Genomic DNA, 14568 nt, shown 5'->3' with positions numbered 1-14568 from the left:
GTGATGTTGAGTTTACAATCTTTTAGTTTCAAGTTTTAAATCTATCGATGTTTAGGCTTAAAATCTACAACCATTAAATTTCATGGCTTTTCACTTAAAACCAAACTGTGAAACATTAAAACAAAACCTGAAGGGATTTTAAATCTCAAACCAAACAGTTCAAGCGATCCAAACACTGTTAAGTCATTAAGCCACGTTTTGCAGTTCAATTTCAGCTTGAACCAAATTGTTAAAAGAGTTATTATTTGGAAACTAAAACTTAGAAGAATTATTTGGGTTAAAAGATAAAGTTTCATGGCATATATTACATAATTTATATATATAATAAACATTTCAAAAATGTCGCCATAATCACTAAGCCATTTAAGCCACAATTTGAAGCCGAATGAACTGCAAATTGCTAGGCCAATAATGTTTCAAACCAAGCCAAACCAAATCAAACTCTTGAAACCCCAAGCCAAACTGAACCATTTACAAATTTCTAAACCTAAACCAAACCAAGCTAATTAAGTTGTTTGGCCACAGTTTTGAAGTTTAGTTTGGGTCAAACCAAACTGTTGCCAATTCCTATGTTTGGTGACAAAATTAAAGGTTAAATGTGGATTAAAAAACCAAATTAGGATTTGGGGTTAAATGAACAAATTAGTGTTTACATTTACAAGCCAATAATTATTTGACATATGAACAAAAATATGGTGTTTAGGGATCAAGTGGGTTAAATCAGGAATTATGGGTTAGGGAAATAAGCTGAAAATTGGCCATCCTCCACCCTTTATGAATTTGCAACTTGAATTTCTATTGTAGTTTTCTATTTTCAAGTTCTACTGTAGCATTCTAATTACATGGGTGTGTAACTCATGCTCTAGGATCTACTAAAGCATGGAGCCAAATGTCTTCTATTTGCTCCATTTTCATATGCCTCACCTCTCTTCATGTTACCGATCCACGACCCAAGCATTGAATTTTACCATCTCATTTTTTCATCTTGTTTGCATTTGGCAAACATTATCCTTTCATCGGCATCACCATGAATCTTCACTTCATTTCTATGTTGATTTTGACTACTGTGCCTTGTCGAGGAAGCACTGCCATTATCTTTCCAAACTGTTCACTTTTGGATGCTTGGCTTCATCATGTTGAGAAAAGTTTGTCACCCCCATATGCACATGAGCAATATGTTCTTCTTCATTGCGAATGAAAAGATCAGATGAAACAATCAATGGACTAATAGTAGTAGTTAATGGGTCTCTCTCTTTAACTCTTATATCATCCAATACTAAACTAGACAGCCGACCAGTTTGTGAACTTAGCATCTTTGAGGTGTTAGTAATTGATGGAGATTTACGTGTTAACAAAGATTGATGATTCCACACTTTGTTTGGGTTATATGTTACATTCTTACTTGCACTCTCTTCTATTTCACAAAGCCCAATAGCATTGTACAGCCCACTTTGGACTCCAGAATAGCTGTGTCGTGTAGAAATTTTTGGTGATCTAGCTTGTGTTGTTGGAATCTGTACACAAGCAGTAGAACCCGCATCCCCAGAACATTTTTAATAGCTTCATGTTTGAAATTTTCTAATTTCTATCAAAAGATTAATTTGAGTCCAATTACCATTGAAACATATTATAAGATTTAAATCTATTCCACTAGATTTCTCTCTTCTTTTATCCTGATATTATGGTTTATTTAAGACTAATATAACTTAGAACTCAAGTTCTTTCATTTGTAGTCTATAAAATCAGTCTGGCACGTGAGTCTCCAAGGTTTGGATGAATGTCACCAATGAGAATCATTCATATGAGTGAGAAAGTAACAGAGAGATAAATGTGGTTACCTTTGGACGATGGAGTTTCGGAGTTTTTGTTCCCTCATGATAAAAGCTCGGCATTGGAGATGCCTTAAATGTAAGACTCCTTCGCAACTGTTTTAGTTCTTCTTCATCCTCCTTCTGTACCCAAAACTCATAACAGGAAAACTAATTATTAGCAATCTTTTTTTTCTTGAAGTTGTTGATAGATAGAGATCAATTTGATATACAAAAGATCAGATAAATAGACATATAAAGATAAATGCCAAATGATAGATTGATTGATAAATTATGACACTCAAAAAATATCTGAAGACCTCAAGATAGATAAAATTTGGAACACAATATAGATATAAAAATATTTAATATTTGATACATAAAAAAGACAGAGAAAAACCTTTATCTTAGCTTGCATTTGTGTTTTCTCCTTTTCCTTTAAGCTGACCTTTTCTTGTAGTTTTGAGTAGAACTGTGTAACGACCACAATCCCGTTTAGTTCAAGTTGAGACCTTTTACAGTATGAATAACTGTTGAACAAGTGAGTACTTAATATATGTGCACCTCTTTTCTTTTCTCAGCTCGCGCATCAGATTGGAACTTGAATCCATTTGTACTTGTAAACTTTGAAGCTTTTGCTTTGGGTGTAATGGAGCTCTGTCTGGATTGCCTACACAAGGTAAATATTTTATATAAGAATCCAACTTCTATATGATTAGCAGCTAAGAAAAGATACCAAAATATATTTGAAGGATACATCGATGAAACTGAGACAATATCATCATCTTCATGTTCGGTGTTTCCACAAAATGAAAATTGCTTCAGTATCTGATATCTGCAATAGGATGAAATGTCTACATAGGATAAGAACAAAAAACTAATGTTTGTTTGTGTGGTGTGAAATAATAAGAAAGAAAATGATAAATATAAACTATAATATTTAATAGAATTGACAATATCACAAGCAAATGGGAGAAGCTTCAACTGCAGTGTCCCGTATTATTTCATTTTAGAAGTCTAGTAGAACATCAGGGGAGAGAGAGAGAGAGAGAGAGAGAGAGAGAAACAAGGTCTCGAGAATTTCAAATAAAAAACATAAAGACAAAATGTCCTAGAAATTCCTATATTAAAATAGATACCCATCTATGTAAAAGCTTACCAAATAATGAGATGCAAGCCAAGTATTTACTCACTCATGGGCACTTACGTGCTAGCCTCTGACTTTGCCATAGATAAATTTGTGTTGAAATTCCTAGAAACCTGTTACAAAGCCAACAATTGAGCAATCATAACATTTAGAAAACTTTCCAAATCTGATTCAAGTTATACTTTTCATTAATTCTATTGTCAGAAGATTTACATAAGTTTCTGAAGATTGATCACCACACACATTTAATTGAGACTCTTGTATTTGTTGGCCATATCTACCATCCGCACGTGCATATCCGGCCAAGGTCCGCTTTTCTGTGTAGAGATTAAACGGTTGCGGGACAGAGAAGTTTGATCTTGATTGCCTCACAGTCAATGGCGTTGATGGTCCCTGCTTCATGGCTTTATTGTTTGCAACTAAATTTGTACGTACACCATCCGATATATCACCTCTCAATCCATGTCTGAGTTTGGAAATCGATTTCTGATGCGAAACAAGAGTAGGATATCCTTGTTCCTTACAGAGATATGAAGATCGCAAAACTCTACTTCTAGAAGCAGAATCATGAATGCCACTCGCTATCTTTTTATAGTCATTCCTGTGGTCCTCCATTACCTAATCATAAAGGAGAGAATACATAATTAATATGAATTAAGATTCATAGAAGAGTAATCATATCTAATTTAAAACATCGTACCACTTCTTTATAATGCTTTGATGACCAAAAAATTTATCACTCAGGGACTCATAACCTACCATTGTTTTCACCCATCTTCTTCATGGATTAAGCTCATTTTGCAAGAATTCATTCAAATTATACGTGACGAATTACTTCTTGTGAGTAATAGCATATAGTTCATGTTTGTGAGAACATAATATCATTGCATTGAGGGACTCACACCAACAAGCATAGCAACATCAGATGGATGTTGGTAGTGAATGATTCACAACATAATTTCCAAATTCAGGTCTGTGAGCATTTTCTGAACAAAACTGGCACCCACATATATTAGAAAATCTAAGGCACGAGTGTTATAGCCAATCAATCCACATTTGTCCTTCTAAAACTCTATATTGATCTGATATGATTTCATTCTCCCATCCCCAGGTTCTTCCAAGTTTTGAGTAATCTTTTCATCTAGTTTTGAGTAAAATACTTCACTGGAAAACAAGATTCCCTTCAAGAAAGTTTGTGTGTGATTTTCTTACGTGTGGTCTATGCACTTATTCTTCTCGTATATGCCTATCTTGGTTACCACTAGGTAAAATTCGCAAAAAAACTTCTCGTGTGTGTGAAAGACAAGTTGCATTTCTTTTCTCTGTTGATTTAATATGACACCACTAGGTAAAATTCGCCAAAAAAACATTCAAGATTGTTTATGAATATCAAGAGCCTTCTAGTTCAAATCCCCACCATTCTCTCTATTCATATTACTATTGATTTTTCCCAGGAGAGCTGTTCCCTGAGTAAATGGAACTTGAACATGTCATAAAATAATCTACCTAGTACCGTCAATGCATTGCATTGGGTTCCCTCAGCTTCATTGCAAGTAAGTTTCTTTGCTCTTCTCTGTCCTTCAACTTTTGTTTTCCTTTTCGAACGATCTATCATAAGAGAGAGGGATGGAGAGAAGCAGATTATGCTAATTAAACTCTCTGAAGTTTTGTTACATTACACATGGTTTTCCACACACCATCATGCCACAAAAAATTACACAACATATGGATTCTTTAGGTATGTTTCTTATAATAAAATGATTTTTCTTTTCAAGTAAACAGAATAATGTAGAAAGTCGCGCATGTGAGAAATCAAAAACAAAATGAAAACGTTATATTCACGTGTTCAAGAGACCAAATTTGACCAATGACACAAGCAAATTTTTTATTTTCATCCAAATAAGGACTGATAAAATGTCTGATAACAAAGAAACATTTTTTTTTTAAAATGATGCCTCCATATGTCATAAATAACTAGGTAACAACATTGAAAAAGAAACTATATCAAGCATAGATACAACAAATATCTAAGAGTTCATGCTACATAAAACATGAAAAGAAAGGATTTGGTACTAACCTTTACACATGATCCCACAGTGTCTTGAATTTTAATTCCTTCTAGACATCGAGTGTTGTTACACAGTGAATTGCCATGGGATGTCTCTTTCAATGCCTCTTCGGATTCAAACTCTTGTTCGAGTTGTAAAAACTCAAGAAGTTCATCATTTGTGTTCAAATCAGAATATCTCTCCATTTTCAAACCCCACTATGCTTTGATCAATTTGGAAACAAATACAAGTTGAAATATTTCTCTTCCGAAATCTTCCATTCGATTTATTTTTCTATTCACTGGAAATTTTGGATGAATCCTTTTCCTTCTTATCTTTTTGCTTTCCTTTTAAACAAAACAGGGCTTATATCAACTGTACTATAATCAATCCTTCTTCTTCTTCTTTTTCCTTCTCTTTTGCATTTAAGATCCAGAGAAAATGACCAAATCACTCAAATTCTTTGCTGAAAACCAAAAACAAATCCCATAAAATCATTAGTTTATACTTAAAACACAGAATACCCGAAATTCGTTAAGTGTTACAGAGCCACAAATGTCCAAGAAATTATTAATTATACAGAAAAATTCATAATTCCTTGAGAACTTAGAGAGCAAAGAGAAAATCAGAGACAGGTTTGTAGAAGCGAAATCACGTAAAATCGAAAAAAAAAACTAATGTCTCAAAAAAATCAAAGAAAAGTTCGTAATCGCACGATTTATAAATAGAAGGAAAAAACAGAGGATTTTACTTTAACTTGCTCTACTTCCAGAAAATCACAGAAATACTGAAATGAGGAAAAATCTAGCAGCAAATAAAGAGGGGGGGGGGGGGGGGGGGACTATTTTAAGGGGGCGGGGTATGAGCAAAAAACGATTACTTCCTGAAGAGAAACACATGAGATCGAGGAACAGAAAGAGCTTACCTTGATGAGTGCAGAGAAGATTATGGATCGCATCATGCATGAAAGACCTTATTACACTCTGTACATGCGTGTGGTTAGAAACTTGACAAATTGGATAGATTACTTCCTGAAGAGAACCAAATGAGATAAGAGGAACAGAAAGAGCTTACCTTGATGAGTGCAGAGAAGATGATGGATCGCATCATGCATGAAAGACCTTATTACACTCTGTACATGCATGTGGTTAGAAACTTGACAAATTGTATATATATGTATATATATATTCTCCTGATTTTCAAAACTGAACTAGAAATGTGCTCTAGTTGATAAAGAATCTAAACTCAGAATTAATACTTTAAAGTTTACACCACACTCTGTACATGCGTGTGGTTAGAAACTTGACAAATTGGATAGATTACTTCCTGAAGAGAACCAAATGAGATAAGAGGAACAGAAAGAGCTTACCTTGATGAGTGCAGAGAAGATGATGGATCGCATCATGCATGAAAGACCTTATTACACTCTGTACATGCATGTGGTTAGAAACTTGACAAATTGTATATATATGTATATATATATTCTCCTGATTTTCAAAACTGAACTAGAAATGTGCTCTAGTTGATAAAGAATCTAAACTCAGAATTAATACTTTAAAGTTTACACCACACTCTGTACATGCGTGTGGTTAGAAACTTGACAAATTGGATAGATTACTTCCTGAAGAGAACCAAATGAGATAAGAGGAACAGAAAGAGCTTACCTTGATGAGTGCAGAGAAGATGATGGATCGCATCATGCATGAAAGACCTTATTACACTCTGTACATGCATGTGGTTAGAAACTTGACAAATTGTATATATATGTATATATATATTCTCCTGATTTTCAAAACTGAACTAGAAATGTGCTCTAGTTGATAAAGAATCTAAACTCAGAATTAATACTTTAAAGTTTACACCACACTCTGTACATGCGTGTGGTTAGAAACTTGACAAATTGGATAGATTACTTCCTGAAGAGAACCAAATGAGATAAGAGGAACAGAAAGAGCTTACCTTGATGAGTGCAGAGAAGATGATGGATCGCATCATGCATGAAAGACCTTATTACACTCTGTACATGCATGTGGTTAGAAACTTGACAAATTGTATATATATGTATATATATATTCTCCTGATTTTCAAAACTGAACTAGAAATGTGCTCTAGTTGATAAAGAATCTAAACTCAGAATTAATACTTTAAAGTTTACACCACACTCTGTACATGCGTGTGGTTAGAAACTTGACAAATTGGATAGATTACTTCCTGAAGAGAACCAAATGAGATAAGAGGAACAGAAAGAGCTTACCTTGATGAGTGCAGAGAAGATGATGGATCGCATCATGCATGAAAGACCTTATTACACTCTGTACATGCATGTGGTTAGAAACTTGACAAATTGTATATATATGTATATATATATTCTCCTGATTTTCAAAACTGAACTAGAAATGTGCTCTAGTTGATAAAGAATCTAAACTCAGAATTAATACTTTAAAGTTTACACCACACTCTGTACATGCGTGTGGTTAGAAACTTGACAAATTGGATAGATTACTTCCTGAAGAGAACCAAATGAGATAAGAGGAACAGAAAGAGCTTACCTTGATGAGTGCAGAGAAGATGATGGATCGCATCATGCATGAAAGACCTTATTACACTCTGTACATGCATGTGGTTAGAAACTTGACAAATTGTATATATATGTATATATATATTCTCCTGATTTTCAAAACTGAACTAGAAATGTGCTCTAGTTGATAAAGAATCTAAACTCAGAATTAATACTTTAAAGTTTACACCATACTTGTCAACTCTGAGTCTTGTTAATTACGCGATCTAATTATGATTTGGCCTTTGGAAATTAGAGAAATGTAGAGCTAGTAATGTCTTAATTGGTTCAAATATCAAGCTAAGCTTCTTGTATTAGAAAACGGAATTGTGAGTATTGGATGCTTAATTGATTTCTCAATCTTCTTATTAGAAAGTGGGTTTGCACTCATTAGGAAACACTAGAAAAAGACTTCAAATTTATATATATAGACACACATATATATATATTAAGTATAGAAGAGGTTCAGACTAGAATATTGATATTAACCGATATTATTAAGCACGCGTGTTACGCTTAATGATGATTATTATTGGAGATTCATGTCAACATTTACGCCTTTGAAAAGTTTATTATTTGTTCACACATAGTTACTTTTCATGTGGTTTAGGATCCTCTAATGTTGTTCGAGTGTATATTGGGTAGTTTGGAAAATAATGAAGCATATTTTTGTAGTTTTTATTTTATGATAGTGTAACTTTCGGACCGAGTGCATTTAAACTATGGTGGTAAAATATCGTAGTTAGATTTCATGCATTAATTTCAAATCCTACACAAGCAAGTGCAAATGGAGATATCTTGTTTCTTCTCATATGAGGAATTGGTTCCTTAACTAATTTTTTCATGGTAGAAATATATTTATTGTTTTGACAAAGTGTTAAATTTACACAAATTTTTCATGAGAAAATTTCTACATATGAGGAATAATTTTCTTTAATTTTGAGAAAATACCACATAATGTTTATACGGGCTAATAAGAGATTATTTTCTATGTTTCAGTGAGAGAAATTTCTTCTCGAATCTTATATCATTTTGATAATTGAAAGAAGTTATGAGAAAATATCATTAAGTATTAAGAATCTAAGAAAGAGAAATGCTTAGTTTTCTTAATTATTCTAAAGTATGTCTTGGCTTTATCATATGTGTCCAACAAATTTATTTAAAAATATGCTTCAACCTCTTGAAATATTTTTGTAGTATAGCGGGTATTTATCAAAATTATATTGATGTGCAAGGTGAAAAAAATTATTCCAATACATATATGATATAATAATGTCTCAATCTATTTGAGAGACCTCTCAAAATCATGCCTTCGATGTGACCTTAATAATTCCCCACTTAGGCTTGTCATTGTACAATCTCATGGGTGAGAATTTGGCATACATGATTCATTGAAAGAATATGATATATTTCCTTGTCAATGTCAAGAGCCCATGACAAATAGAGACAAATTTCTCATGAGATTTCTAGCATTAAATATTTTGAATGTAAATTCATGGGAATCATCTATTAACATGTGTCTTAATTACTTCAAGGTTTTTACCCTAAAGATTATAGAAATTTCAAAGCAGTTTATATTTTATTTCAAGATGTAACATGTTCAAATATTGAAAGTGCAACCTTAGCCATCAAACAAAAATCTAATGAAGAAAACCAATATGCTTAAATTTTGAGAGGTTGCTCTTTTTGTCGGAAAAATCCTCGTCATCTCATGCAAATATCTATGGCAACAAATCAAGATCTGCAAGAATTAATCATCTGCATGAACATGTATGTGTAGAATTTGGCCAATTGTCAAGGCAGCATCATTGACATCATGCCATGTTTGATCATAGTTGGCCAGTTAAGTTAGGCCTGATTAACGCTAAAATGGATCAAATTTTCTATCCAACTCCACTTTCTGATGTGGTGTCGTTATTTGTGCAGCGCAAAGGGAGATCATGCAAAGCATCTGATTTTTTATGCTCATAAAATGGGTTCTCAAGAGACCTCACCATATACACAATCACAAAAACCACCAAGGATGTCAATTAATTCACCAAAAAGTTGATTCTTTTTTGTTTCAGTAAACTGGTGGGAAAAGTAGGTGTGAATAAAGCACTCTGATTTTACCCCCATCCCACGAATGCCAAAATACAATGTTTTTCCACAACCTGACACATGAAAATCGACAATATTCCGAAGATATCATGTAAATACAAATCAAGCATCAATATTTTAATTATTGTAGTAGCATTCCTATTAACAGGCCATCCATATGTGTAACTCAATCCTAGAAGAATAATATTATGTGATGATTTGTCGGAAATTATGCCCTACCTTCAGCAATGTGGAATACAGTATAAATTAGCATAAAGAAGATTATGGGAGTGTTATTTATAATAAGTTCATTGTCAAGGAGTGCATATTGGATTAGACATAAACCAAGCTTAAAGTCCTTATCACAATTTCCAAACACTGCCTCACTCATTTTTATGAAGGATATGCAACTCAAATTTAGTAGGATGGTATTTGTGTGGTGATCTATTGAACTGTTGTCGCAAATGAATGAGACATTGCTGTGTATACAAAATAAGCTATACACCCTTCTAATTTTATTTTAACTTCTAAGTTCGTATTGTATTATTAGCTTTCAAAAGCTACATTCCCTTCACAAAGTGACTGACGAAACATCGTATTCTGAATCAAACTAGCTTCCACTTTTTAATACAATGCAATCTCTGTCAGTTTGTAATGTAAAATTATTACGGCAGTAAAGAGTAACAACAAAACTGCAATGGCATGGAGAATACAAACGATTAAGATTGGAAAATTTCACCATATGATTATGTTAACTGATGGCAATGACATATCACAATTGCCACCATTTCTTTCCTTCCATTGCCTTGGCCAGCTCTTCTGCTATTGCAGCAAAATTTTCTGCTCCATTTTGCATTTCCTCTGTCCGACTGTCGAGGACCTGATGTTTAAAAAATATCATTATTTGGCCCACTAAGACTGTTATCTCAAAACCAAATAATCATAAACTATCTATTTCAAACCAACAATCTGTGGTTGTCAAAACCGAAGAATCATGAATTGTCCATTTCAATATAAAGAAATCCTTCACAACAAAAGGTTTCCATCAGCTACCTCAAGCTTTTCCTGTCTTTCTAGCAGCTTATCTCCTGCCATTCCAGCTTTACTCCCTACATCCTGGAAATCAGAAAAGAAACACTAGACTGACTTTATGTAGATACACACACCTAGAGTTTTATATATTTTACCGTGATAATCCTAGGCTTTTACAAGGATACTTCATAAGTAGCTGAGGGACATTTGAGTGACTTTAAAAGATAGAGTGGTATTTCTTGCAAATGTTTTAATAATCCATGGTATCTTAGTGTATCTGCCACCTAACATGCCTCGAGTCTCTTTTAAGCGTGTCCAAGAAACCTTACCCCTGGTGTTTTATGTCCATACTTTGCCTTGATTTCATCTGTACTACGTCTTACAGGCTTATTGTCACCATCTTCTCCAGATAAAAGTTTTATTCTATCATCTGAAAGCTCAGAAAGCTTTCCCTTACTTGGTGAAAAAGAGGACTATCTTGTCAACGTCCATGAAAACATGAAAAAAAAAAAAATGCCCAAAGCAAACGGTATGAACTTTGACACTCTAGCATATACTTATTTTTAGTGTACACAAAAGTATGAAATAGTATTCTCCACCCCTTCAGTAAGTAACAATGACAACTCAGGATTAAATTTTGATGCCCTAGTATGGGCAAAAGTACAGCGGTTCCTCACAAAAGTATGAGCATCAACAATGGCAGAATATGCATGAATTTCATACTCCAGGTTAGAAAAAAAGCATGACAGTACTCTTCATCGTGTACAATTTTGTACTTCTCAAAAGTAGGAGCATTATCAATGGCAACATAAGCATGCACTTTGGTACTCTAGAATAGACAAAGGTATGGCAGTACTCTACACCAAATACCATTTTGTACTTCACAAAAAATATGATTATTAACAATGGCCAATTAAGTATGAATTTTGATACTCTAGCACACCCAGAAGCTCATCCTTGATAATTTTGTATTTCACAAAACTGGGGGTTTTGAAAATGTTATCCCTACCTTTCAATTTTGTACTTGCTGTTCACTGCTTTCAGCACCTTCACCATCATCAATATTCATATCATCTGCATAAAGAAGATAATTTGGCATCTTGCCCAGATTCATTTTAGGCCATGTCAAAGTTAGCAAACGTAACAATGTTTAATTCCATACCCATGCTCTCTCCACTTTCAGAGGACCATGTTTTCTGTTCTTCTACACGAGAAAATATTTCTGAAAGGCTAGTTGGTGGCATGTCATTCCCAGTTTTTGATCTTCCTAAGTATGCCATCCTTCAAATATAGAAGAACACCTGCAATAAAACCTTGACGTTGGCCCTGAAAAAGCAAAACATTTGAGATCACAATCATTAAGACAATCCAAGCGTTTAAAGGCTGAGACCTATCTTTGGTTGCAATTGATATGCACTTTGCATTAAGAGCAGCTGATAGGATCTTATCAAAAAATAATACGCTCTGATCTTCAGGGGTGATCATCTGAAATAGATTGAATTTAGGATAATACTCTAAAATGCCCCTATGTTAGCGTGCCCTTAGATATTCTTATGTTTCTCTTTATCCGAACAGATAGTGAGAAAAAAGTACATCAGAGTTTATATTCTATTTATGTAAGTGAAGCAAACAAAAAACCTAGTTTTTTAAAACTAAACTGGAAAAATACCCATCACTTTTGAAGATGGAAATAAGCACAAGCTCTCGCTTCACATCAATCTGCACAAGTGTCTTTTTCTTCCCCAAAATGTACATAAATTTCTACGTTGCATTGCATTCTACATAGTTAGGCAACAATTAGCTTTCTTGGATGAGGTTGTCGGATATGGTTAACTTACATTGGGAACTCACTGACTTTGGAATCCACGTTGTAAAGTCCATCCAATGATATCTGTATTAATATATCAAAATTGAGAAGCAATCTGCAGAAAACAAAATTCCAGACATAAAAAAGTAGTAACCCGCGTGCATAGTATAGTGTCGAAGACTTTCTGGAAATCCACAAACCAACAATAATTTCTCCTATTATGTGCTCTTACTTACCCAAGAAAGGCTCAAAGGGTCAATATGTGATCCAAAGTGGTGAACTCCATCTGGAAGCCTGCCTGTCCAGTTGAACGCCAGCCATGTCTCTCTGCCCATAACCTCAATTCTGACACTAGGATCGACTCATATAGTTTGGCCAAGTAATGACCAATCATGGGAGTTCTATACTCACTAGGTATCATGGGATCTCTGCGCTTGAAGATCGTCAAGATAGTAGTCGGGAACCTTCACACATTGCTCTATTGAAGAAATGTTTGACATGGTGTCTCATCATAGACAGCACCTAAAAGACAATGGCATCATTCCTAGGTTTTTATGGTACAAATAATCAGTACAACTATGAGTTCTCTCTGTCAATGCAGTTTCCGAGAAAATGCAGATTTTCTGTTTATCAGTATTATCACGAAAGTTCACAGGCTGTCATTAGATATGCGCATACAGCTTGCTCCAGACAATTCACCTGTATTTTGAGTTCCTTTGTATTCTTTACGTATACATTCAGTGGCATGCTTATATGTCGAAGTACTGCATGGAGCTTCCACTAGTAACATTAGATAGAGTTTCTGAATCATTGAAGTAAAGGAACCTCACGTCACCTGCTTCTGAACTTAATTTGTATATTGCAACTTGCCACAAAAGGAGAAATATGCACAATTTGATCTACAATTGAAAATCATAAAACAAAAATATGTTACATGATTCGTATGACATTACTAGCAGGCGATTGATTAGTTTGAATACCAATGTGTGGAGAGAATTCCAGATGTGGGTGAAAGAGATGCTGAGACAGTTTCTGGAAGTCTGATTTTGTGACTGCAATTGCAGCACTATTCTGTCACAAGAAAGAGAACCAGCCCCCCTTGATTCAGGAAGAGAAGATTGGGCAAACAAACAGAACAAAAGAAAACAGGGGAAGAAAACAGAGATTTTTTTTCTTTTTGTGTACTCCATAGAGATCAAAATATGAACACCTATTGAGGACCACAGAGTGGGACACTTCCAATGTATCTATCATATGAAATCATTTGATACTATCATATGACAATAAGGTCCATCCTAAGTATGAATTGATTGCCCAACATTATTGATCTCTGGTATTGGAATTGGGCAACATATGAGCTATCGTCTTGAATTGAACACATTCTCGACACACAAGAAACAAACCTAGCTACCATGTGATGTATGTGTCTTGAATGAGCTCAAGCCTATATTTTCTCCAGAGTTGACTCTCAATGTTACGATTACTTGATGTTGATTGAAGCCTTTTGGAGTATTTATATAATCAAGGTTGTTAGTGGACGATTAGGCCTCATGAGTTATGTATTTGGTGCCGGCCCTCATATGCATAAATGCATCCAAAATGTCATACATTGATTGGCATGTTTCATTATGATCATTATCATATACCTCCATATTGGGCCTCATAACTTTATATTGCATGTAGAAAATTTTCTCTTTCATCCTATAACTTCCCTATCCCAATGAACTAAGTTAAAACATGATAAGTTGAACCTATGACATCAACTCAAGCTATCTCTTTCTCTATCACCTATTTGAATTCTTCTTGTGCCCCCTTCCAATTTGAACAACTTTCCTCAACAAATTCTTCCATGAACCTCGAGAAAGTGACATCTCTTTAACATCAATAAGGGATTGAATTGGTTACCAAAAAATTCAAGAATGTGTCAGCAAACACACCATTATATAGTTATATTACATTGTTTCAATACAATGCGATGCCTTAGCTAAAACCTAAATACCAAAAAGAAAATGTTGTCTTCTCTTCCACATCTTGACTAGTGTATCACGTGATGAGAATGGCAATACTTGTCATGATCTTGAACTAGTAAA

General features: G+C 34.2%; 1 protein-coding gene and 1 long non-coding RNA gene across 3 annotated transcripts; both read right to left on the bottom strand.

The window, feature by feature from the left end:
• Nucleotides 1–629: 629 nt before the first annotated feature.
• LOC147866661 (protein WVD2-like 2) lies at nucleotides 630–5943 on the bottom strand. The gene is made up of 9 exons (XM_087317120.1): nucleotides 5929–5943; nucleotides 5033–5145; nucleotides 3169–3573; nucleotides 3016–3068; nucleotides 2566–2643; nucleotides 2373–2478; nucleotides 2209–2280; nucleotides 1839–1952; nucleotides 630–1514 (listed from the first exon to the last, which is right to left on the bottom strand). The coding sequence occupies exons 3-9, from the start codon at nucleotides 3568–3570 to the stop codon at nucleotides 1092–1094; spliced, it is 1248 nt and encodes a 415-aa protein (XP_087173246.1). The 5' UTR covers nucleotides 3571–3573; nucleotides 5033–5145; nucleotides 5929–5943; the 3' UTR covers nucleotides 630–1091.
• Nucleotides 5944–10235: 4292 nt separating this feature from the next.
• On the bottom strand, nucleotides 10236–13241 carry LOC147866660 (uncharacterized). 2 transcript variants are annotated; one of them, XR_015529517.1, is made up of 5 exons: nucleotides 12715–13241; nucleotides 12510–12593; nucleotides 12341–12390; nucleotides 10693–10776; nucleotides 10236–10564 (listed from the first exon to the last, which is right to left on the bottom strand). It is a non-coding gene; the product is annotated as an uncharacterized LOC147866660 (long non-coding RNA). The 2 variants fall into 2 exon arrangements; XR_015529516.1 differs by having other exon boundaries at nucleotides 10693–10755; nucleotides 12715–13240.
• Between the last annotated feature and the right edge of the window lie 1327 nt (nucleotides 13242–14568).

Source organism: Azolla caroliniana, unplaced genomic scaffold (assembly GCF_043228905.1).
Source record: "Azolla caroliniana isolate FFs.n. ecotype wild unplaced genomic scaffold, voAzoCaro1.0.p SCAF_3, whole genome shotgun sequence".
NCBI classification, from domain to species: Eukaryota; Viridiplantae; Streptophyta; class Polypodiopsida; order Salviniales; family Salviniaceae; genus Azolla; species Azolla caroliniana.
The sequence above is the reverse complement of the archived record's forward strand: the minus strand, read 5'-3'. Positions and strand labels throughout refer to the sequence as shown.